This window comes from Salvelinus namaycush, chromosome 34, assembly GCF_016432855.1.
Source record: "Salvelinus namaycush isolate Seneca chromosome 34, SaNama_1.0, whole genome shotgun sequence".
In the NCBI taxonomy this organism is placed as follows: domain Eukaryota; kingdom Metazoa; phylum Chordata; class Actinopteri; order Salmoniformes; family Salmonidae; genus Salvelinus; species Salvelinus namaycush.
In genome coordinates this window covers 18,606,408-18,631,252 of record NC_052340.1, presented here as the reverse complement: position 1 = coordinate 18,631,252, position 24,845 = coordinate 18,606,408, and the positions used below count along the sequence as shown (strand labels likewise).

Here is a 24,845-nt window from a genome sequence, read left to right as displayed (position 1 = left end):
TACTTGTCCTCTTGCTCAGTTGTGCACCGGGGCCTCCCACTCCTATTTCTATTCTGGTTAGAGCCAGTTTGCGCTGTTCTGTGAAGGGAGTAGTACACAGCGTTGTACGAGATCTTCAGTTTCTTGGCAATTTCTCGCATGGAATAGCCTTCATTTCTCAGAACAAGAATAGACTGACGAGTTTCAGGAGAAAGTTCTTTGTTTCTGGCCATTTTGAGCCTGTAATCGAACCCACACATGTTGATGCTCCAGATACTCAACTAGTCTAAAGAAGGCCAGTTTTATTGCTTCTTTAATCAGCACTACAGTTTTCAGCTGTGCTAACATAATTGCAAAAGGGTTTTCCAATGATCAATTAGACTTCTAAAATTATAAACTGGGATTAGCTAACACAACATGTCATTGGAACACAGGAGTGATGGTTGCTGATAATGTGCCTCTATACGCCTATGTAGATATTCCTTTAAAAACTAGCCGTTTCCAGCTACAATAGTAATTTACAACATTAGCAATGTCTACACTGTGTTTCTGATCAATTTTATGTTATTTTAATGGACAAAAAAATAGCTTTTCTTTCAAAGACAAGGACATTTCTAAGTGACTCCAAACTTTTGAACGGTAGTGTAAATTGTAAAGTATTTGATCTACAATGTATTTTTTGTTATGTGTTGGACCCCAGTAAGACTAGCTGTCGCCATCGGCTAATGGGGATCCTAATGAAATAACATTAAAATAAACCCCCCACTAAGCACGCACCGACGGAGACATCCTTTGGGAAACTATTTTTTTCAACGTTTTCCCAACGTGGTCACCAACTCATTCCAGGGTTTTTCTTTATTTTGACTATTTTCTACATTGTAGAATAATAGTGAAGACATCAAAACTATGAACTTAAAAAAAAAATAAAAAAAATTGGTTACTACATGATTCCATATGTGTTATTTCAAAGTTTTGATATCTTCACTGTTATTCTACAATGTAGAAAATTGTAAAAATAAAGAAAAACCCTTGAATGAGTAGGTGTGTCCAAATTTTGGTCAGCACACTACAGTAGAGTACATTACAGTACAGTAAAGTAGAACACAGTAGAGTAAGTCAAGTATAGTTCAGTACAGTAGACTACAGTACAGCACAGTAGATTATAGTACAGTATAATGTACTGTATTGTACCCTACTTTACTCTAATGTACTCTACTGAACTAAACTGTGCTGTGCATTAGGGAGTTCTTATTTTTAGTTTTTGGTGGTGGTGTCGGGTCCGGGTGCCGCTGCCGATTGAACCGGGGGTGCCTCAGCTGCCTCGTTGGGCTTCCATGGCTTAGCCGGCTTGAGAGGTTTCCTTGCCTTGGTTGGCTCGGCAGGCTCCCATCCCACGTCATGCCTCAGCCAGCTCGTCGGGCTCCTACGCCTCAGCTGGCTCATCAGGCTCCCATCCCATGTCATACCTCGGCCGGTCTGTCAGGCTCCCACGCCTCAGCCAGCTCGACAGGCTCCCACGCCTCAGCCGGCTCGTCAGGCTCCCACGCCTCAGCCGGCTCGTCAGGCTCTCACGCCTCAGCCGGATCGTCAGGCTCCCACGTATCCGCCGGCTAGTCCAGCGCCCATGCATCGGCCGGGCCCATCAGGCTCGCCCAGGTGGGACGCCGGGTGACGCCCCTAGTGGAAGGTGCACTGTCACGCCTGCTTCCCCTCTGGAGCTTGAGGGCGCCAGGCTGCCCTTCTTTACGCACACCTGTCACCATCATTACGCGCATCTGCGCTCATTGGACTCACCTGGACTCCTTCACGTTGTTGATTGCCCCTTACTATATCTGTCTGTTTCTCAGTTTTATTCCCCATGTCAGCATTATTGTCGTAATGTCGTGTTGTTCCCCCTGTCCAGACGCTGTCCGCGTTTTGTTTTATGTCCGTTTTCCATTAAATGTTCACTCCCTGTACTTGCTTCTCGTCTCCAGCGTCTGCCCTTACATAGAGTAGATAAACAACAACATATCACAGACACAACAAGAAAAAAATATTTTTGTAACCATTACTGAAAACATTGTAGTTGAATTGGTCTGTTGGTTTATTCTATAAATTGTACTACTTTGAGCGTCATCACTGCTAGTTTCAAAGGGAGGAAATGTGCACTTTCTTCATCCATTTTAAGACTTTTAAATTAATTATAAATACCTATTGATTCTTGAAGAATAGAACTTATAAATGCCACAGGAGCTTACTTCAACTTTCATTCCCCTTCAGAACCCAAAACATAAACTTGTTTTACTCCGTTGTTTGTAAACAATGTAAATAGAAACAAATACTGTTTGCTTCAAACATGGTTAAAACTACAATTTTATATGGATGGTCAGTCCTTGTATCCATATTTCTGTCCATGAGTTTGAGCGTGGTTACATTTTTCCAGGCCCATCCCTCAACTGTTTACAAAATCAATGGTGGGGTGCTTCTTTGTTATAGTTCAAATTGCAGATTGCCCCTTTAAAGCATTTGAAAAAGCTAACATAAATGCCTGTGTCATTGGGAACACTAATAAATATTCTATGTTGCGATCTTCTGTTGGCTTCTCTTTCCAATATTAAATTGATTAAAAAAATATTATTGTGATATGAAGCTTACTTCATTGAGAATCCATGTGCAGTTGAAATTTGGACATAAAATCAATGACCAAAACATTTTGTATTTTCAATGTCTGTAAATGACGTCTTTTCAACTTTCATTAGGAACTGAAAATGAACCTGATTTCAATGTCCGGAGAATATGTATTTTCAATGTCGGGAAAATACGTATTTTCAACTTTCCTTTAGAACTGAAAATTAACCTAATTTCAACGTCCGGAAACTATTTATTTGAAACATCTGGAAAATATGTATTTTCAATGTCCAAAAATACTTATTTTAAACGTTCGGAAAATACATCTTTTCACCTTTTAATTCAGAACCTAAAATGAACCTAACTTCATGTGGAGAAGATGTTTTTTCAACGTAATTTTGCTTACCATACATGGGCGATACATAAAAGAGCAATGCAACTTGACCTCTATGGTATGAGGTCATATTATGGGACGTACAGTAGTGGCCTAGTAGTTGTTGATCATTTTTTTAATAGAGATATACAGTATATAATTATGAGACTTATTGTCTGAGAAGGAGCGTCAGACATGTGGCCATTGAGCATCATCACCACCAGCTGGTTGGGGGCTGAGGGGCTCATTAGGACAACTCAGATCTCTCTCTAACTTTCGCCTAATTAAACCTGATATTAGAGAGCAAATACTGAGCCCCGGCTCTCCCTGTACAGCAACGAATTGTTGTTGCTTTTCAAAACAAACAATGATCATAAGGTACTGCAGAATGATGAATAATTAATTACATTTTTTAATGACTTTCAAAAAGAGCTAATTAGCCACAAAGGAGTTCTAGCAAGTATTTCATCACCATTCTCATTATGAGGGACCAGCATGGAGAAAAACATATCAACAGTGAAGACAACAAAAGTCAGGCCCAGAGAGGATATGTTTTGGCTATGTTTTGGTCAGTCACATTATGATGTCTGCCTATTGGCTACTAACAGTCAGGTACAGCAGGCTATGTTCTGGTCAGACGTTGTTTTGCCGGTAGTCTTCCCAGCTGGCTGATGGGAAGATGGATGGGAAGCCATCTAGCTGTGTATTAGAAATGATAATCAACAACATGTGCATAGTAGTTGTCACCAAACCTGGTCCCAGAGCAGCATGGTACAGACATTGTGTTGCAGCAGCCAAAGACCAAAACAACTAATCAACCCATGGTCAAAGCTACACTACCGGTCAAAAGTTTTAGAACACCGACTCATTCAAGGATTTTTCTTTACATTCTACATTGTAGAATAATAGTGAAGACATCAAAACTATGAAATAACACATATGGAATCATGTAGTAACCAAAAAAGTCTTCAACAAATCAAAATATATTTTTTATTTGAGATTCCTCAAATCGCCACCCTTTGCCTTGATGACAGCTTTGCACACTCTTGGCATTCTCTCAACCAGATTCATGAGGTAGTCACCTGGAATGCATTTCAATTAACAGGTGTGCCTTGTTAAAAGTTAATTTGTTGAATTTTGAGCCAATCAGTTGTGTTGTGACAAGGTGTGTGTGTGTGTGTGTGGTGGTGGTGGTGGTGGTGGGGGGGGGGGGGGGGGGGGGGGGGGTATACAGAAGATATTTGAGGATAAGTTCATTAGAGTTACCAGCCTCAGAAAATACAGCCCAAATAAGTGGGCCAAGAAATACGAGCAATGGACACTAGACCAGTGGAGATTTGTCCCTGGAGATTTTTGGTTCCAACCGCCGTGTCTTTGTGAGATGCAGAGTAGGTGAACAGATGATCTCAGCACGTGTATTTCCCACCGTAAAGCAAGGAGGAGGAGATGTTATGGTGTGGGGGTGTTTTGCTGGTGACACTGTCTGTGATTTATTCATAATTCAAGAGTACACTTAACCAGCATGGCTACCACCGCATTCTGCAGCGACACGTCATCCCATCTGGTTTGGGCTTAATGGGACTATCATTTGTTTTTCAACAGGACAATGATCTAAAATAACCCTAATTTATAAGACAGATCTTATTTGATTAATGGTGGTCGGACCCATCTACAGTTGAAGTCGGAAGTTTACATACACCTTTGCCAAATGACCCAAACATTTTTCCTACAAAACGTAGTCTGGCTTTTTTATGGCGGTTTTGGAGCGGTGGCTTCTTCCTTGCTGAGCGCCCTTTCAGGTTATGTCAATATAGGACTTGTTTTACTGTGGATATAGATACTTTTGTACCTGTTTCCTCCAGCATCTTCACAAGGTCCTTTGCTGAAGTTCTGGGATTGATTTGCACTTTTCGCACCAAAGTACATTCATCTCTAGGAGACAGAACGCGTCTCTTTCCTGAGCGGTATGATGGCTGCGTGGTCCCATGGTGTTTATACTTGCGTACTATTGTTTGTACAGATGAACGTGGTACGTTCAGGCGTTTGGAAATTGCTCTCAAGGATGAACCAGACTTGTGGAGGTCTACAAATTTTTTTCTGAGGTCTTGGCTGATTTCTTTTGATTTTCCCATGATGCCAAGCAAAGAGGCACTGCGTTTGAAGGTAGGCCTTGAAATACATCCACAGGTACACCTCCAATTGACTCTAATGATGTCAATTAGCCTATCAGAAGCTTCTAAAGCCATGACATATTTTTCTGGATTTTTCCAAGCTGTTTAAAGGCACAGTCAACTTAGTGTATGTTAACTTCTGACCCACTGGAATTGTGATAGAGTGAATTCTAAGTGAAATGATCTGTCTGTAACCAATTGTTGGAAAAATTACTTGTGTCATGCACAAAGTAGATGTCCTAACCGACTTGCCAAAACTATAGTTTGTTAACAAGAAATTTGTCGAGTGGTTGAAAAACTAGTTTTAATGACTCCAACCTAATTGTCTGTAAACTTCCGACTTCAACTGTAGATGCCAGGCGCACTGGTTTGTGTCAAGAACTGCAACGCTGCTGGGTTTTTCACGCCTAATTTCGACACTCTCATACAACATACAACAATTCGTCATTTTGTGAACATATTATTTTCTTTGACAGATTTTGGGCGGAGTAAAACCTCTCGCTTTGCCTCTTCCTCTCTCTCTATAATTAGACAAATGCAGCTTCTCTTCTGTCATTACTTGTTGCCCTAAAATGTTAAATAAACTCTTGCTCATCAGAATAATGTCATAATTCGCTAGAATTATTGCTTTAATCTAATTGACATCGGTGAAGTTCTCTTTCATCTCTGCTTCTCTCACGCACCAAATACATTCAGGGGCGGAGGGGAAAATGCAATAATTTCAAATGACATCAGCTTGACTGGATTTAAGGAAATTAAAACCTGTTAAAACGACCCAAAAGGTTTCTGATAAGATTTCAGTTCGGCTTGGATGCATATTTTATGTGGTTCAAATACTATTTGATTTTATGATGCTAATAAAGATAGCACCTTTACAGACGTCGCTAACCGTGCACTCTCAAGATGCTGAAATAAATAAATAATATTTCTCCAAATGTACATTTGGAGTTAATATTATATTAGGCTATGTGAGAGGTTATAGACCTACAGTCAGTGTCCAGACTACTATTCAATTTAACCCATCTGAATAGTAGCCTACTGTTCCCTTGACGTACCATTTTTAGGTCTCTGTCTTGTGATTGTCGAATTTGTATAGCGCCTCACAATCATCACACATAACATAGCCGCAGCACTGCTATCATGCTCTTTTACCATTTCACCAAATATTTCGCAAACATTAGGCTACTGTTCTGGCCCTCCCTGCTATTTCTTTTCAACCCTCCATTTCACAGATTTTCTCTTATTGAAATAAACTATGACATTGTCCTTTTTGCCTCAGTGGATCGACATGAACTTTTTCTGCCCAAGTTCCCAAAAGCATTTAACAATTGGCGTGTATTTGGCGAGCATAGCCTACCTACAGTTAGGGCCTAAAGTTTAGGCTTAGGCTACGCACTAACGCCAGATAAAAATAACGAAAGAAAAACCTCAATGTAGCCCATAGTAATGAATTGCAGAAGAATGATACATATAATGGCAGGAGGGACTGCGGGTTATGAGTAAACTTCCGCATCAATAGTATCTACAGTACAACTGCACTTGTACTGCTACACAACAAACACTGCTAACACTCACATGTAGGCCTATTTACACATCTCAGTCAGAAATATCACTATATTTGATGAAAAATGTTTACTGTAATCTGTGAGTTACTCCTCGTGAAAGCCACACATAGGCATATATCCTGAAAACATGTTGAAATGTTATAATCCTATGAGATTACTGTGCAGTACAGTAATTATATGGTTGGTCTAAATATAGGAATGAGGTGTATCTGAAGGTTCATGACAACATTCCTTTGAGAAATCCTCCATAAATAAAATTTTCTATAAAGACTTCATGCAGAGCACTCTGTCAGTAGATCTTTGCCTGAGGATTCAAGAGGAGACTGAGAGAATACCTGTTTGTACTGTGCTGCTTCAATGGCATATTTCCTTTCTAAGGCAACCTGCCATATTTAAATCTATATCCTACGACCAAGAAGAAACAAAGCATTGTATTGGAAATGTGCTTCTGCTTTTTTAATTTCATCTAAGATTTTAAATATATTTAAATATGTTATCTATTGCTAGAAAGTTAACATGATTTCATGTTTAAATGTCATCCTTTGTAACATGTTTATGAAATGCAATTCCTGTACATAACTTCTTGTTATTGGCTATTCCCTTGTGTGATATGGCTAACAACAATACAACAACTGCAGATGATGGTAGCAGCTCCTCTCTGCAAAAAGTTAATGACAGGATCATAATAGTCCAGGTGATAAATGCAATCTTCATTTACATCATCTGCCTGCTCATCTTCACCTTCTTCAAAAAGGACACCTTTCTCTCAAACACACGTTATGTTTTCTTTGCTCACACACTGCTGGCTGACTGTCTGTACCTAATCATGACTAATAACTTGCTCCTCCTGACTTACTTTAGTGTCACCCTGCCAGCTGCTGTGTGTGTTGTCTTCTGTGTGTTGCTAAGTGAGTTGACCTTTGTCACGCCGCTGACTCTGACAGCCATGAGCCTGGAGCGGTATGTGGCCATCTGCATGCCCCTGCGCCACGGAGAACTCTCCACTGTGCGCAGAGCCATTCACTGCATCCTACTCATCCACAGCATCAGCGCCATACAGCCCATCATAATTGTCTCCATCTTCTTTGCCTCAGTCCCTCTGGGCTTCTACACGCAGTATAAGCTGTGTTCAGCAGAGATGTTTATTGCACACAAGTGGCAGAGACACCTTAGATCAGTTATAGGTCAGTTCTACTTTCTGGTCATGTCCATCACCATTGTGTTTATCTATGTTAGAATAATTGCAGTGGCCAAAGAAGCATCGGACAATAAGAAATCTTTATCTAAAGGTCGTAAAACGGTGATTCTCCACGCTATCCAGTTGTTCCTGTGTCTGATCCAGCTGTGGTGCCCGTTCATGGAGGCTGCCATCCTGCCAATTAATTTGAAATTGTACATTGATGTGAGATTCTTTGATTACATTGTTTTTATTCTGGCCCCGCGATGTCTTTGTCCACTTGTCTATGGCCTAAGGGATGAAAAGTTTTTTCTTGCAATTAAATATTATGTATTTTTTGGGGTGAATAAGAACATTTCCCCAATAATTACTGGTCATATGAAAACATAACACTTGCTTAACAGGCAAGGCCATTGGTATTGTTATTATTTATCATGTGCTTCTACACCTGCATTGCTTGCTGTTTGGGGTTTTAGGCTGGGTTTCTGTACAGCACTTTGATATGTCAGCTGATGTAAGAAGGGCTAAATAAATCAATTTGATTTGATTTGATTTGATCACATGATTTTGTGGTATTGAAATGCACTTTTGTTTTCAAAGACCACAGACAATGATATATTGTGTTAATCTTAAGGTATATTTTAATGAACAGCTATGTTACATATGCTTATGTGTTTAAGCTAATTATAGTATATGCATTGCAGCTTGTCTTCTAATTAGAAAAAATGTAAACGTCTCAAACAACATTAACCATGTGTGTAATTGTCACGTTCCTGACCTGTTTTCTCTTGTTTTGTATGTGTTTATTGGTCAGGGCGTGAGTTTTGGGTGGGCAGTCTATGTTTTCTATTTCTATGTTGGGATTTTGTGTTCGGCCTGGTATGATTCTCAATCAGAGACAGGTGTCTATCGTTGTCCCTGATTGAGAATCATACTAAGGCAGCCTGGGTTTCACTTGTGTTTTGTGGGTGTTTGTTCCTGTGTCAGCGTTTGGGCCACACAGGACTGTTTCGGGTTTGTCACGTTTGTTGTTTTGTATGTTGAAGTGCTTTGTTGTTTTGTCATTAAATAATGAACACTTATCCCTCCGCATCTTGGTCCGATCCATGCTCCTCCTCGTCCGAGGAGGAGAACGACATTGACAGCCGTTACAGTAATTTCAAAGATGACCTGATTGAGAGAAATAAAACATTGCTTTAATAAGTGGCTTTTGCAGTGAGTTACAGTTGTGATTAGCTCCAGGAAATGTACGGTAACTGTATCAATGACATGAACCTTGACTGTTGTGTGCCAGTATATGCATCTAAACAGACCTGTGAAAACCTGCAGTGAGGAGCTATAGAGACAGATTTGAAAGATTACAGTAACAAAGTATGAGCTGATACTCAACTCTGCTGATTCTGAAATTCACTCAACAGTTATTGTGACAAACTCTTGGGGTTCTATTACTCACTGGGTCGTCTTCCCAATTCCCATCAAACTACATTAGTTCCTGAGAATTATGTCATAGGCCGTCGTGTTCCCACAAGGCTGTCATATCAATCCTTTCATAAGTGGAGTAGGCCTCACAGCAAGAAATATAACAGCAAGTTGGAATAGCCTATACTTTTAAAGCATATTGAAAATATCTATAGTTAGCACTTTTCTCAGTAACCATAAATCACACTTATCCTACAATACATTCTGCATGAAAGGGACGAGAGCATGCATCTGTGTTTAAATGAGTCCCAAAGTTTCAAGTTGTATTGTCCCATGCACAAGTACAGTGAAATGCCTTTCTTGTGAGCTCTTTTCCCAACAATGCAGTAATCAATATCAATGTATATTACTATAAATAAAGTAAAGTAGAACAAAAACACATGAGAAATAGACATTAAGAAGAACATGAGAAAGCTAGTAAGCTATATACAGGATCAGTTCCAGGGTTAGTGCCAATACCATATTTACAATGTTCAGGTACACTGGAGTGGTAGGGGTAGATATGTACAGTGCACATTTTTCACATTTTGTTAGGTTACAGCCGTATTCTAAAATTGATTAAATTGTTTTTTTCATCAATCTACACACAATAACCCATAATGACAAAGCAAAAACAGGTTGTTAGACATTTCTGCAGATAAAAAAAAATGAAATAAACTGAAATCAGATTTACATACAGTACCAGTCAAAAGTTTGGACACACCTACTCACTCAAGGGTTTTTCTTTATTTTTACTATTTTCTACATTGTAGAATAATAGTGAAGACATCAAACTATGAAATAACACATAATGAATGATGTAGTAACAAAAAAAGTCTTAAACAAATCAAAATATTTTATGTTTGAGGTTCTTCATATAGCCACCCTTTGCCTTGATGATAGCTTTGCACACTCCTGGCATTCTCTCAACCAGCTTCACCTGGAATATTTTTCCAACAGTCTTGAAGGATTTCCCACATATGCTGAGCATTTGTCTGCTTTTCCTTCACTCTCATCCCAAACCATCTCAATTGGGTTAAGGTTGGGTGATTGTACTCCATCACTCTCCTTCTTGGTCAAATAGCCCTTATACAGCCTGGTGATGTGTTGGTTGATACAAATGATATTCCCACTAAGCGCAAACCAGAAGGGATGGCGTATCGCTGCAGAATACTGTGGTAGCCATGCTGGTTAAGTGTACTCTTGAATTCTAAATAAATCACAGACAGTGTCACCAGCAAAGCACCCCCACACCATAACACCTCCTCCTCCATGCTTCACGGTGGGAACCACACATGCGGAGATCATCCGTTCACCCACTCTGCGTCTCACAAAGACACGGCGGTTGGAACCAAAAATATCACATTTGGACTCATCAGACCAAAGGACAGATTTCCACCGGTCTAATGTCCTTTGCTCATGTTTCTTGGCCCCAGCAAGTCTCTTCTTATTATTGGTGTCCTTTAGTAGTGGTCTCTTTGCAGCAATTCGACCATGAAGGCCTGAAATTACGCAGTCTCCTCTGAACAGTTGATGTTGAGATGTGTCTGTTACTTGAACTCTGTGAAGCATTTATTTGGGCTGCAACCTGCTCAATTTTGAGTCTCATAGCAAAGGATCTGGATACTTATGTAAATAAGGTATTTCTGTTTTTCAAAAAAAAAAAGGGTTTTTCTCTGAGGATTCTTTTTTTAAGTCAAGGGGTTTGAATACTTTCCGAAGGTACTGTATAGGGTTAAGGTGACTAGGCATCAGGATATATGATAAACAGAGTAGCAGCAGCGTATATGATGATTGTATTTGTGTGTGTGTGTGTATGTGTGTGTGTGTGTGTGTGTGTGTGTGTGTGTGTGTGTGTGTGTGTGTGTGTGTGTGTGTGTGTGTGTGTGTGTAGAGTCAGTATAAATGTGTGTGGGAGTTATATATGTGTGAGGAAATTAAGTGTGTATGTGTGGGTGTGTGTGTGAGTGAGTGTGCATAGAGTCAGTGCAAAAATACAAATAAAATAAAAGGGTCATTACAGATAGTCCGTGTAGCCATTTTGTTAGCTATTTGTTAGCTACAATGTTAGCTACAATTTTCCAGGCCTACCTTTCACACCGCCTGATATAGGGGTCCTGGATGGCAGGGAGCTCGGCCAAAGTTATGTACTGTGCTGTTCGCACCACCCTATATAGCGCCATGTGATCGAGGGTGGTGCAGTTACCATAACAAGCCATACCAAGCAGTGATGCAGCCAGTAAAGATGATCTCAATTGTGCAGCTGCAGACCTTTTTGTGGATTTGAGAGCCCATGCCAAATATTTTCAACCTCCTGAGGGGGAATAGGCTCTTTTTCCCCTTCTTCACGACTGTGTGTGTGTGGACCATTTTAAGTCCTTAGTGATTTGGACACAGAGGAACTTGAATCTCTCGACCAGCTCCACTACAGCCCCATCGATGTAGATGGGGGCATGCTCGCCCGTTTCCTGTAGTCCAAATCAAATCAAAGTTTATTTGTCACTTGCGCCGAATACAACAGGTGAAATGCAAACTTACAGGCTCTAACCAATAGTGCAAAAGAGGTATTAGGTGAACAATAGTTAAGTAAAGAAATAAAAACAACAGTAAAAAGACAGTGAAAAACAGTAGCTAGGCTATATACAGTAGCGAGGCAATAAAAGTAGCGAGGCTAAATACAGACACCGGTTAGTCAGGCTGATTGAGGTAGTATGTACATGTAGATATGGTTAAAGCGACAATGCATATATGATGAACAGAGAGTAGCAGTAGCGTAAAGAGGGGTTGGCGGGTGGTGGGTGATGGGTGATGGGACACCATCAGCTCCTTGTTCTTACTAATGTTCAGGTAGAGATTGTTGTCCTGGCACCATACTGCCAGGTCACTGACCTGACCCCTGTAGGCTGTATCATTATCGCCGGTGATCAGGCCTACCACTGACCTGTCGTCAGCAAACTTGATGATGATGTTGGAGTCGTGCGTACAGGAGGGGACTAAGCACACACCACTGTGGGGCCCCAGTGTTCAGGGTCAGCTGGCAGAGGTGATGTTGCTCACTCTCATCACGTCAGCCCGTCAGGAAGTTCAGGATCCAGTTGCAGAGGGAGATGTTCAGTCCCAGGGTCTCAAGCTTGGTGACGAGCTTGGAGGAGACTATGGTGTTGAACGCTGAGCTGTAGTCAATGAACAGTATTCTTAAATAGGTACTCCTCTTATCTAGGTGGATGAGGCCAGTGTAGAGTGCAATTTAGATTGTGTTGTCTATGGATCTGTTGGGCGGTATGCAAATTGGAGTGGGTCTAGACCAGGGATGGGAAACTCCAGTACTCGGGGGCCAGAGTGGTGTCACACTTTTTCAACATCCTTAGCAAACACAGCTGATTAAATTAGTTGCATTCTAAACTGAAGATCATGATTAGTTTATTATTGGAGTCAGATGTATCAGCTGGAGCAAAAGTGTGACACCAATCAGGCCCCCGAGGACTGGAGTTGCCCATCCCTTGTCTAGGGTGTCTGGGATGATGGAGTTTATGTGTGCCATAACCAGCCTTTCAAAGCACTTTATGATTACAGATGTGAGTGCTACAGGGCAGTAGACATTGTGGAAGGTAGCCTTAGAGTTATTGGGAACAGGAATGATGGTGGTCAGCTTGAGACGTGGGGATTACAGACTGGGACAAGGAGAGGTTGAAAGTGACCGTGAATATGCCTGCCAGCTGTTCGGCGCATGCTCTAAGAACATGGCCCGGAATCCCGTCCGACCCTGCGGCCTTGCAAGTGTTGACCTGATTAAAAACCTTACTCAAGTAAGCCTCGGAGTGTGAGATCACCCAGTCGTCTGGGTCGACGGGCGGCCTCATGCTATTCTGTCAAGGTGTGCGTAAAATGCATTGAGTTTGTCTGGTAGAGAGGCATCTTTGGACAGATCACATCTGGGTTTTCCTTTGTTATCCGTAATGAACTGTAGCCCCTGCCACATGTGACGGGCGGTGGAGCCTATGTAATAGGATTCCACCTTGTTCCTATATTTTTCTTTTGCTTGTTTGATGGCTCTGTGGAGGTCATAGAAGGACTTCTTGTACTTGTTCGTGTCCTCAGCTGTAGCCTCTGGGTTGGCTGTGATAGCCCTGTGCGCGATAGCCCTGTCCTTTAGTTTAGTAGCGCCAACCTATGTGTTCATCCGGGGTTTTGATTGGGGAAGCAGCGAACCTTCACTGTGGGAACAATGTCAGTTATGCATTTCCTAATGAAGCCGGTGACGGCGGTAGTTAGCTCGTGGATGCTATCGGTTGGAGTCCCAGAACATATTCCAGTCTGCGCTAGCAAAGCAGTCCTGTAGCATTGCCTCCAATTCGGGGGACCATTTCTCTACGGAGTGCGTCATGGGTACTTCCTGTTTGAGCTTCTGCTTGTAGACAGGAAGCAGGAGTATAGAGTCATGATCTGATTTGCCGAAGGGGCGACGAGGTAGAGCGTTGTATGCTTGCTTGTGGGGAGAGTAACAGCGATCTAGGACTTTATCACCCCTAGTGTCTTAGTGACTTGGAATTAAAATCACAGGCAACCAGAAAAGCAGCCTCTGGGCACATGGTTTCCTGCTTGTTTATAGCCTTGTACAGTTTTTATTTTTACATCAGTTTTTATTATTTCAATTCATAGGATTCATGCAATACATTTTATTAATATATTTTTTAACCCCCCCCCCCCCCCCACCAGCAATCTGATAGCATGTAAAATAAATCATGAGAAAAACATAAATATGGCATAGTTAATCTACTGAACAATACATCATATAGTCTCAGAAATAGTGACACATTATTGATACACATTCATGGATGTAAAGATGTAAAGGCCCATTGGTTAATTAAGAGTTCAGAAATGTCCACTACTGCTTTTTTCCATGTGTCCAGAGTGGACACCTTGGCCCTGTAGATCCTGGCCGTGGAGAGCTCCATAAATACAATTCCCTTAAATGTGAGCAGCCATTGTCGCAATGGTAACTGATGAGGTGGAATCCACCTTTGTACAATCATTTTCTTAGCAGCTGTGGTTCCTGTTACATATTTAATCTGTGGTCTTTTTCTCCCCCAAATGAACTTCTTTATGACAGAGTCAAGTTTAGTCCAATAGTCAATAGGAGGAGGCAGTGGTAACATGGAACTCATAAAATTGATACAAGGGAGAAAATTCATTTTACTGATTGGCTGAAAATTAGCACAATTTGTGTGTTTTTTTCCTTTCTTAGGGATTATGGATATACAGTAATAGCTGTATTGATGTCTCTGTGGAATTGTACTTTTTCAATAGCAATGTTAAGTGATTCAAGAATATCTGGTCCTGGCTCGTCCCAAAAGTTGAGAATGAGTTAAGGAGGTTTTCCAGCAATACTAGGCACTTTATCTTTCTTCATGTTTAAAAGAGAAGCTTTCAGTTCAGATAAAGTGACAGGTTCCTCGAATAAAACTGTTTCTTCTTGAGAGGGTTTTGGCAACGTAAGGTTCTCCAGGGACTGCCAACAAGCAGAAGTATCAAAGCTATGTCAGGAACTGTATAAATCTGCATAATATGCACTAAAAGTTGTATTTATCTCTGTAGGATCAGATATCAGTTCCTTAGCAGGGGATCTGATCAACTGTATGGATGATCTTGTTTCAGCATGTTTAAGGTGCAATGCTAGTAAGTGGCTAGGCCTACTAAAATAGTATTTTCCGTATTAAGTTTCAGTCTACATGTTTTTAGCTCAATTTTTCTCTGTTGAATAGTTGTTTTTAAGATGGTCTTCCAGCATTTTACAATGATTTTCCAATTAACTGATCTTCTGAAGTCTTAATTTCTGTAAATTAGAGGAAAAATGTGTAGTGTTTTGTCACGCCTGCTCCCGCTCCCCCTCTTTGGTGCTCGAGGAGACCACCAGGCTGCCCATCATTACGCACACCTGTCACCGTCGTTATGCGCATCAGCGCTTCATTGGACTCACCTGGACTCTATCACTTTATTGCTTGCCTCCCCTATATCTGACGAGGCTTTGGTGAAGGTGTTGTGGGCATATTCAACCCAGGGTAGCTGAGCACTCCAGGAGGAAGGGTTAGCAGAAGTCATGCAGCGTAGGGAAGACTCCACCTCCTGGTTGGCCCGTTCGGTCTGGCCGTTGGTCTAGGGGTGATATCCAGAAGAAAGACTGACATCAATACCAAGAGTTGAACAGAAGGATCTCCATACCTGGGATGTAAACTGGGGTCCCCTGTCGGAAACGATGTCAGTGGGAATGCCATGCAGACGAAACACATGGGACACCAGCAGGTCTGCAGTCTCCCTGGAGGACGGAAGCTTGGAGAGGGGAATGAAGTGAGCTGCTTTGAAAAATCTGTTGATAATGGTGAGGATGACTGAGTTACCGTTAGATGGGGGAAGGCCAGTGACGAAGTCCAGAGCTATGTGTGACCAGGGGCGACTGGGTATGGGAAGAGGGTGAAGCAGACCGGAAGGGTTTAGTGGAGGTTTTGTTCCGGGCACAGACAGAGCAGGTTGAGACAAACTCCCGGGCATCTCTCTCCACAGTGGGCCAGCAAAAGCACTGACGCAGGAAGGCGAGGGTCCGGTTCATACCAGGGTAACAGGTGAGGTGGGTAGAATGGGCCCACTGAAGAACATCAGCGCAAACAGAATCTGGAACAAACAAAGCATTTCTAAGACCGTTACCTGGGTCAGGCTGGTTCTGATGAGCCTGGCGGATACGGACTTAATCTCCCAGGAGATGGCGGCAACGATGCAGGTGGATGGCACAATGGAATCTGGCTCGGAACCAGTGTTGTCTGCGGTGAACTGGCGGGAGAGGGCTTGGTATTCCTAGAAACGGGGTGATAAGTGAGTGTGAAATTGAATCTACCGAAGAACAAGGTCCACCTGGTTTGCCAGAAGTTCAGACATTTGGAGGTCTGGATGTAGGACAGGTTTTTGTGGTCTGTCCACATGATGAAGGGGAGTACAGAGCCCTCCAGCCAGTGACGCCATTCCTCAAGAGCCAGCTTAACTTCTTGACGCTACGGATCCCATTACCGGGATCATTTTCCTAAACAACCACTGAATTGCAGAGCGCCAAATTCAAAAATAATACAAAAAATATTTATAATCATGGAATCACAAGTGAAATATACCAAAACACAGTTTAGGTTGTTTTTAATCCACCTATCGTGTCAGATTTTGAAAATATGCTTTACAGCGAAAGCAATCCAAGCGTTTGTGAGTGTATCAATCAATGCTAGAACAGCTAGCCTTATATTAGCTTGGTCACGAAAGTCAGAAAAGCAATAAAATTAATCGCTTACCTTTGATAATCTTCGGATGTTTGCACTCACGAGACTCCCAGTTACACAATAAATGTTATTTTTGTTCGATAAATATTAGTTTTATAACATATGTTCAGAAAACCACAGCCTCGTTCCGTTCCTGAAAGGCAGACAAATTCCAAAAAGTATCCGTAATGTTCGTGGAAACATGTCAAACGTTTTTTATAATCAATCCTCAGGTTGTTTTTAACATACATAATCGATAATATTTCAACCGGACGGTAACCTATTCAATAAAAGAGAGAAAGAAAATGTCGAGCTACCCCTCTCGCGCGCAGGAACTAATCAAAGGACGCCTGACTCGTTTTGAAAAATCTCGCTCATTTTTCAAAATAAAAGCCTGAAACCAAGTCTAAAGCCTGGTCACAGCCTGAGGAAGCCATTGGAAAAGGAATCTGGTTGATACCCCTTTAAATGGAAGAGGGGCAGGCAATGAAACAGGGATAAAAAAATAAAAAAAGCACGTCCGGGTTGGATTTCCTCAGGTTTTCGCCTGCAGAATCAGTTTTGTTATACTCACAGACAATATTTTGACAGTTTTGGAAACTTTGGAGTGTTTTCTATCCTAATCTGTAAATTATATGCATATTCTACGATCTGGGCCTGAGAAATAGTCCATTTACCTTGGGAACGTTATTTAAAAAAATAAAATAAAAAGAATCTGGCCCCTAGCGTCAAGAAGTTAACTACCAGGAGTTCCCGGTTACTGAGGGGAACATTTTTCTCTGCAGGCGAGAGCTTACAGGAGAATAATGCACATGGGTGGAGCTTCTGATCTGAGGGGGAACATTGAGACAGAACAGCACCTACCCTGGTGTTGGTGGCGTTCACCTCTACGGTGAACTGGAGTTCTGGGTCTGGCTGAGTGAGGACCGGAGCGGGAAGTGAATCAGCGCTTGAGTTCCAGGAACGCTGCCTCGGGTCCAGTGGAACAGAGTGGAGGTGAGAGTGATGAGAGGTGCCTCAGTTACGGATGAAACGTCTGTAAAAATGGGCAAACCCCAGGAAACGCTGTAGCTGCTTCAGGTTAGAGGGCGAAGGCCACTCTGTGGCTGCCATGACTTTGGCGGGGTCCATACATAACTGTCCCTGTGCAATAATATAACCCAGGAAAGAAAGAGGAAGCATGGAACAATATTATAACTTCTCAGCATCTCCACAAGCTATGGTCTCTTCCATGAATGCCGTGTAGTCCTTGTAGTCCTGCTTGTCTCTCCTTAGCCTCCTTTCCAGGCACTTGAGACAGTGAACTGCACATGTTTTATTGTTCGGCAGGTTGGGTCTTTCTTCCTTAAACGGCAGCGGCATCTCGTAATGTCCATCGTCCTTGCGTCTGATGCCCGCTTTCATTTTTGTCAGGAACCGGATATCCTCTTGAGATATGAGGTCCTCTTCTGCAGCTCTCTCGTTGAAGTCGGATTCAAGCGTCTTGATAATGTCCAGTGCTGTGATTACCTCTCTTATGTGTGTTCTACAAACATAGTGTACTTGATTTGTGAGGTTTGAAGAAGATTGAAGACTTGACATCACCTGTCTAACGATAACCCGATGACTCACTCCAATAGCTTCGCCATAGTCGATACATGGGTTTCCATAGCCGACTATGCTCTAGCCAAAGTCTGTTCTCTGAGCAAAAGGCTGATTTCCCTTACCTGTTACGGCTGTCCTCGCTGACAGAAGGTGTGGACCAAAACGCAGAGTGGTTAGTGTTCATTCTTTTAATGAAAGTCAACAAAACACTTAAAAATACAAAACAACCAACGTGGCAAAACCGAAACCGTCCTGTGTGGCAACAAAACCTCCACAGGAACAAACACCCACAAAACACAAGTGAAACCCTGGCTGCCTAAGTATGATTCTCAATCAGGGACAACGATTGACAGCTGTCTCTGATTGAGAATCATACCAGGCCGAACACAAAATCCCAACATAGAAAATCAACCATAGACAACCCACCCAACTCACGCCCTGACCAACTAAAATAAATACAAAACAAAGGAAAATAGGTCAGGAACGTGACAGAACCCCCCCCCCTTAAGGTGCGAACTCCGGGCGCACCAGCACAAAGTCTAGGGGAGGGTCTGGGTAGGCGTCTGTCCACGGTGGCGGCTCTGGCGCTGGTCGTGGTCCCCACCCCACCATAGTCAACCCCCGCTTCCGTGGCCTCCTCCCAATATCCACCCTCCATGTCAATCCCACTATTCCAAAGGGCAGTAACGGACTGAGGGGTAGCACCTGACTGAGGGGCAGCACCGGACTGAGGGGCAGCACCGGACTGAGGGGCAGCACCGGACTGAGGGGCAGCACCGGACTGAGGGGCGGATCCTGGCTGGCTGGCTCTGGCGGATCCTGGCTGGCTGGCTCTGGCGGATCCTGGCTGGCTGGCTCTGGCGGATCCTGGCTGGCTGGCTCTGGCGGATCCTGGCTGGCTGGCTCTGGCGGATCCTGGCTGGCTGGCTCTGGCGGGTCCTGGCTGGACGGCTCTGGCTGGTCCTGGCTGGACGGCTCTGGCTGGTCCTGGCTGGACGGCTCTGGCTGGTCCTGGCTGGACGGCTCTGGCTGGTCCTGGCTGGACGGCTCTGGCTGGTCCTGGCTGGACGGCTCTGAAGGCTCGGGACAGACGGGCAGCTCTGACGGCTCGGGACAGACGGGCAGCGCTGGGCAGGCAGACAGTTCAGACAACGCTGGGCAGGCAGACAGTTCAGGCAGCGCTGAGCAGGCAAGCAGCGCAGGCGGCGTTGGGCAGACGGCCGACTCTGACCTGCTGAGGCGCACAGTAGGCCTGGTGCGTGGTGCCGGAATTGGAGGCACTGGGCTGGAGACACGCACCACAGGGAGAGTGCGTGGAGGAGGAACAGGGCTCTGGAAACGCACTGGAAGCCTGGTGCGTGGTGTCGGCACTGATGGTACTGGGCTGGGGTGGGAAGGTGGCGCCGGATATACCGGACCGTGAAGGAGGACACGCGCTCTTGAGCACCGAGCCTCCCCAACCTTACCAGGTTGAATGGTCCCCGTAGCCCTGCCAGTGCGGCGAGGTGGAATAGCCCGCACTGGGCTATGCTGGCGAACCGGGGACACCATCTGTAAGGCTGGTGCCATGTACGCCGGCCCGAGGAGACGTACTGGAGGCCAGATATGTTGGGCCGGCTTCATGGCACCCGGCTCGATGCCCAACCTAGCCCTACCAGTGCGGCAAGGTGGAATAGCCCGCACTGGACTAAGCACGCGTACTGGGGACACCGTGCGCTTTACCGCATAACACGGTGTCTGACCAGTACGACGCCCTCTCACTCCACGGTAAGCCCGGGGAGTTGGCTCAGGTATCCAACCCGGCTTCGCCACACTCCCCTTTAGCTCCCCCCCAAGAAATTTTTGGGTGAGCCTCTCGGGCTTCCGTGCTAGCCGCGTACCCTCATACCTCCGGTTCCTCTCTCCGGTTGCCTCTGCTCTCCTCGCTGCCTCCAGCTGTTCCCATGGGAGGCGATCCTTTCCAGCCAGGATCTCCTCCCATGTGTAGCAACCCTTGCCGTTCAAGACGTCTTCCCATGTCCATTCCTCTGTCTGTCTTTGCTGCTGTTGCTGCTCTTCTCCACTCCGCTTGGTCCGTTTGTGGTGGGTGTTTCTGTTACGGCTGTCCTCGCTGACAGAAGGTGTGGACCAAAACGCAGAGTGGTTAGTGTTCATTCTTTTAATGAAAGTCAACAAAACACTTCAAAATACAAAACAACCAACGTGACAAAACCGAAACCGTCCTGTGTGGCAACAAAACCTCCACAGGAACAAACACCCACAAAACACAAGTGAAACCCTGGCTGCCTAAGTATGATTCTCAATCAGGGACAACGATTGACAGCTGTCTCTGATTGAGAATCATACCAGGCCGAACACAAAATCCCAACATAGAAAATCAACCATAGACAACCCACCCAACTCACGCCCTGACCAACTAAAATAAATACAAAACAAAGGAAAATAGGTCAGGAACGTGACATTACCAGACACAATTTATCGAAGGAGAGCCTGGGAGCAGAGCCTGGGAGCAGTAAGAGACCGACATCACAGCTCTGTTGAGGAGCAATCTCCTCTGCAATGTGTTCAAGATGAGACCATGCTCTTGCAGTCTCTGGAGTAGGAATATGATCTCTGTTTGCAGGAATAAACTCTCTCGAGTAGGTCGTTGGCAGAGGGATTTTCTTCTCCAAGTAAAACCCACTAACCTGCAAACCAGACAGCTTCTGGCAGGGCACGATGGTATTCCTTGAAGCCATTGTAGAGAGTTTCAGTTGTACTGGCTCCTTCCTTGTATTAAGAGCTTTTGTTGTCTCTTCAAGGATAAAAGTGGTGTCGCTCTGGGTGTCAAGAAGTGCATACACGAGAACTTCATGATCTGGCTTGCTTGTGGTTGACACCCATAGTGGAATGATTGTGGAGGTGTGAGTGTTGTTAACCTCTCTAGGGTACGTGAGACGGTAGCGTCCCACCTCTTCAACAGCCAGTGAAACTGCAGGGCGCCAAATTCAAAACAACAGAAATCCCATAATTAAAATTCCTCAAACATACATGTATTTTACACCATTTTAAAGATACACTTGTTGTAAATCCAGCCACAGTGTCCGATTTCAAAAAGGCTTTATGACGAAAGCAAACCAAACGATTATGTTAGGTGAGTGCCTATTCACAGAATAACACAGCCATTTCTCCAGCCAAAGAGAGGATTCACAAAAAGCAGAAATATAGATAACATTTATCACTAACCTTTGATGATCTTCATCAGATGACACTCATAGGACTTCATGTTACACAATACATGTATGTTTTGTTCGGTAAAGTTCATATTTATATCCAAAAATCTGAGTTTACATTGGCGCCTTACGTTCAGAAGTTCCAAAACATCCTTTGATTTTGCAGAGAGCCACGTCAATTTACAGGAATACTCATAATAAACATTGCTAAAAGATACAACTGTCATGCATGGAATTTTAGATACACTTCTCCTTAATGCAACCGCTGTGTCAGATTTCAAAAAAGCTTTATGAAAAAAGCAAACCATGCAATAATCTGAGTCGGCGCTCAGAGCCCAATCAAGACACAAATATATCCGCCATATTATGCAGTCAACAGAAGTCAGAAGTAACATTATAAACATTCACTTACCTTTGATGATCTTCATCAGAATGCACTCCCAGGAATCCCAGTTCCACAATAAATGTTTGTTTTGTTCGATAATGTCCATCATTTATGTCCAAATTCCTCCTTGTTGTTCTAGCGTTCAGTACACTTTCCAAACTCACGACGCGCGGGCAGGTACAGCGGAAAGTACGGACGAAAATTTTTAGAAGTTATATTACAGTCCGTAAAAACATGACAAACTATGTATTGAATCAATCTTTAGGATGTTTTTAACATAAATCTTCAATAATGTTCCAACCGGAGTATTCCTTTGTCTTCAGAAGTGCGATGGAACAGAGCTCGCTCTCACGTGAACGCGCATGGTCAGGGCATGTTCAGGTCATGATAGACCTGACTCATTCCTCTCTCCTTCGGTCCCACTTCACAGTAGAAGCATCAGACAAGGTTCTAACGACTGTTGACATCTAGTGGAAGCCTTAGGAAGTGCAACATTACCAATATCCCACTATATCGTCAATAGGAGCTGAGTTGAAAATCGACCAACCTCAGATTTCGCACTTCCTGGTTGGATATTTTCTCAGGTTTTTGCCTGCCATATGAGTTCTGTTATACTCACAGACATCATTCAAACAGTTTTAGAAACTTCATAGTGTTTGCTATCCAAATCTACTAATCATTTGCATATTCTAGCTTTTATGGCTTTGTAGCAGGCCGTTTACTCTGGGCATGCTTTTCATCCGGACGTGAAAATACTGCCACCTACCCCAAAGAAGTTAATGTCCCTTACGGCTCTGTTAGATATGGCCTCACTTGACGCTCTTGTCCCCTTATCTTTTGGGGGCTCTGTCTTCCTATCCCTTGACCTTTCTTTAGTACGATCTTTGTGCAGGCAGGATGGATGCCTCCTCTGACACGTGTCACAGGTGTTCCTGTTATCACAATCTTTCGAACGATGCCCAGGCCTTAAACAGCCAAAGTACAATTTATTCTCTTGAACAAACTTCTGTCGCTCTGTGGTGGGCTTATCCAAGAACTTCCAACATTTTGTGGAGACTGTGACCTGACCTCTCACAGAAGACACAACTAGTAACAGTATCTTTATCATCAGAGTTAGTTGCTAATACCCTTGCTCCGGGGCTTTGAATCATTGGCGTCTTAGGTTTTCCATCTTCGCTTGGTTTCAAAGCATGAAGGGATGTTACAGGATTGCAAGCGATCTTGGCATCTCTCGTGAGAAACTTCACAAACTGACTGAAGCTTGGAAAGGTCTCAGCTTCTTCTAAGATGTCTATGACCTTTCTATTCTATCTTGAAGTTAGCCAATCTGGAAGTTTAGCGAAGATCTTTTGGTTTTCATTACAGGCATTAAGCACCTCCAGGCCCTTATTCTGAGACATAGCAGCCTCACAGCTGCGAAGAAAGTCTACAAGGTCTCTAAGTTCAAGACTGTCCTTGGACCCTATCTTAGGCCATGCATTGAGCTTATCTCTGAAGGACTTGGCGGTGAGGAATTTGTTTCCGTACCTTTCTTCAAGAATGATCCACGCAGCATGGTAGGCTGACTCTATTCCGAACATAAAATAACTTTCAATGGCTTTCTTGGCAGTCCCACTGACATATTTTCTTAAGTAATATATCTTCTCAGTTGCTGGTATGTTCTTCCTGTCTATCAGAGTCTGAAAAGAGACCTTCCAGTCAGTGAACGAGAGTGGTTCTCCATTGAATGTTACTGGTTCTGGTATGGGGAGGCGGCTTTCACTGATTGATTCTGCTAGTAACCTGAACATGGTCTTGGTGCCATCTTCTTGTTGTGTGCTTGTCACAACATGTTGTGGATGTTGTTCGATGTTCGAGCTGTCTCCACCTTTTGTCGCGCAGTTCCCTGCCCTTTTCAGTTAACCCTCTCACCTTTTCGTGGCTCCTGTTTTGATGTCTCATTATCAGCCTCTGTATCATCATTCGCTGGCAGCCGTGACTCCACACCAGTCTGGGTCTCTTCCTGCTGCTCTGTTTGTTCTGATGAAGGCTTTGAAGTTTGCGAGGTGTTGCTGCGGCTGCTCAACTTGACCCACCCCATCTCTATCACCTTTAGTGAAACTACCTCTTTCTGACATTCCAAATCAAATCAATTCTAGGTAAGGTTTCGATAAGTGAGTAGGTAATTTATACTCCAATTCACTGTAATGTAAACCTTAGTAAGTGGTATAAACATGTATAATGCTTGTAACAAAGGCTTGAACAAACACCTTACCAAACAATTACACTATTAACTTACAGGTGAAAATATAATGAATAGGTGTACGCTGACCCTTAATGTTTTGTAACTATATATATATATATATATATATAAATATATATATTTTTTGTAAGTATCAAATCATATTTTTCCAGTCATTCTCATACCAGCGATACATTAAGATAGAAAGAGCAAATGCATAATACCAGCGTCTTGATGAAATACACAACTATCTCCAGTCCTTACGAATTGTAATCTTAAAGTCTCTTATTAGCTGTTCACAAGGCTAGGACTACCTTCAAACACCTTGACTTGTACTTGCTTGTCTGACTTTCCTGTTAGCCTTGACCTTATGTTGCCTCACGACGCTTCCTTATGTGGAGATTTTCTTCTTAGGTTGCAGGTAGGTGCAAAACTCTTATCTGGCAGATGACAGGGCCTACCAGGACTTGGGAATCTTGTAGACGTTTTACAGCTGGATGAGATTCTTCTTTCTCTCTTGCTCATGAAGAGCATTGAGTTCTCACTGTAGCTCCCTCCAGTAACTACGAGCACAACCATTCCTTGATTTTAACTGGCAGCTTTATTCTGTAGATTTAGTCAGAATTATCACCTTCCGTGAGAACTCTAAAGTAAATGAAAATACAGTTAAGCACACCCGTACAACCTTCTTGTCTTACGAGTGACTTATTAGCTTGGTATAACTCTGAAGTGCTTACATACATAAACAGTGTAGCCGGAGCTATAACAGTATCAGATTAAACATATGAATAAAGGAAAAATACATCATTGGCTGCTTA

General features: G+C 43.3%; 1 protein-coding gene across 1 annotated transcript; it reads left to right on the top strand.

Annotated features, from left to right (window-relative positions):
* The first annotated feature begins 7,308 nt into the window (after window positions 1-7,308).
* Window positions 7,309-8,265, top strand: LOC120028411 (odorant receptor 131-2-like). The gene has a single exon (XM_038973637.1). It carries the CDS (start codon window positions 7,309-7,311, stop codon window positions 8,263-8,265), a length of 957 nt encoding a protein of 318 aa, XP_038829565.1.
* The last annotated feature ends 16,580 nt before the right edge of the window (window positions 8,266-24,845 follow it).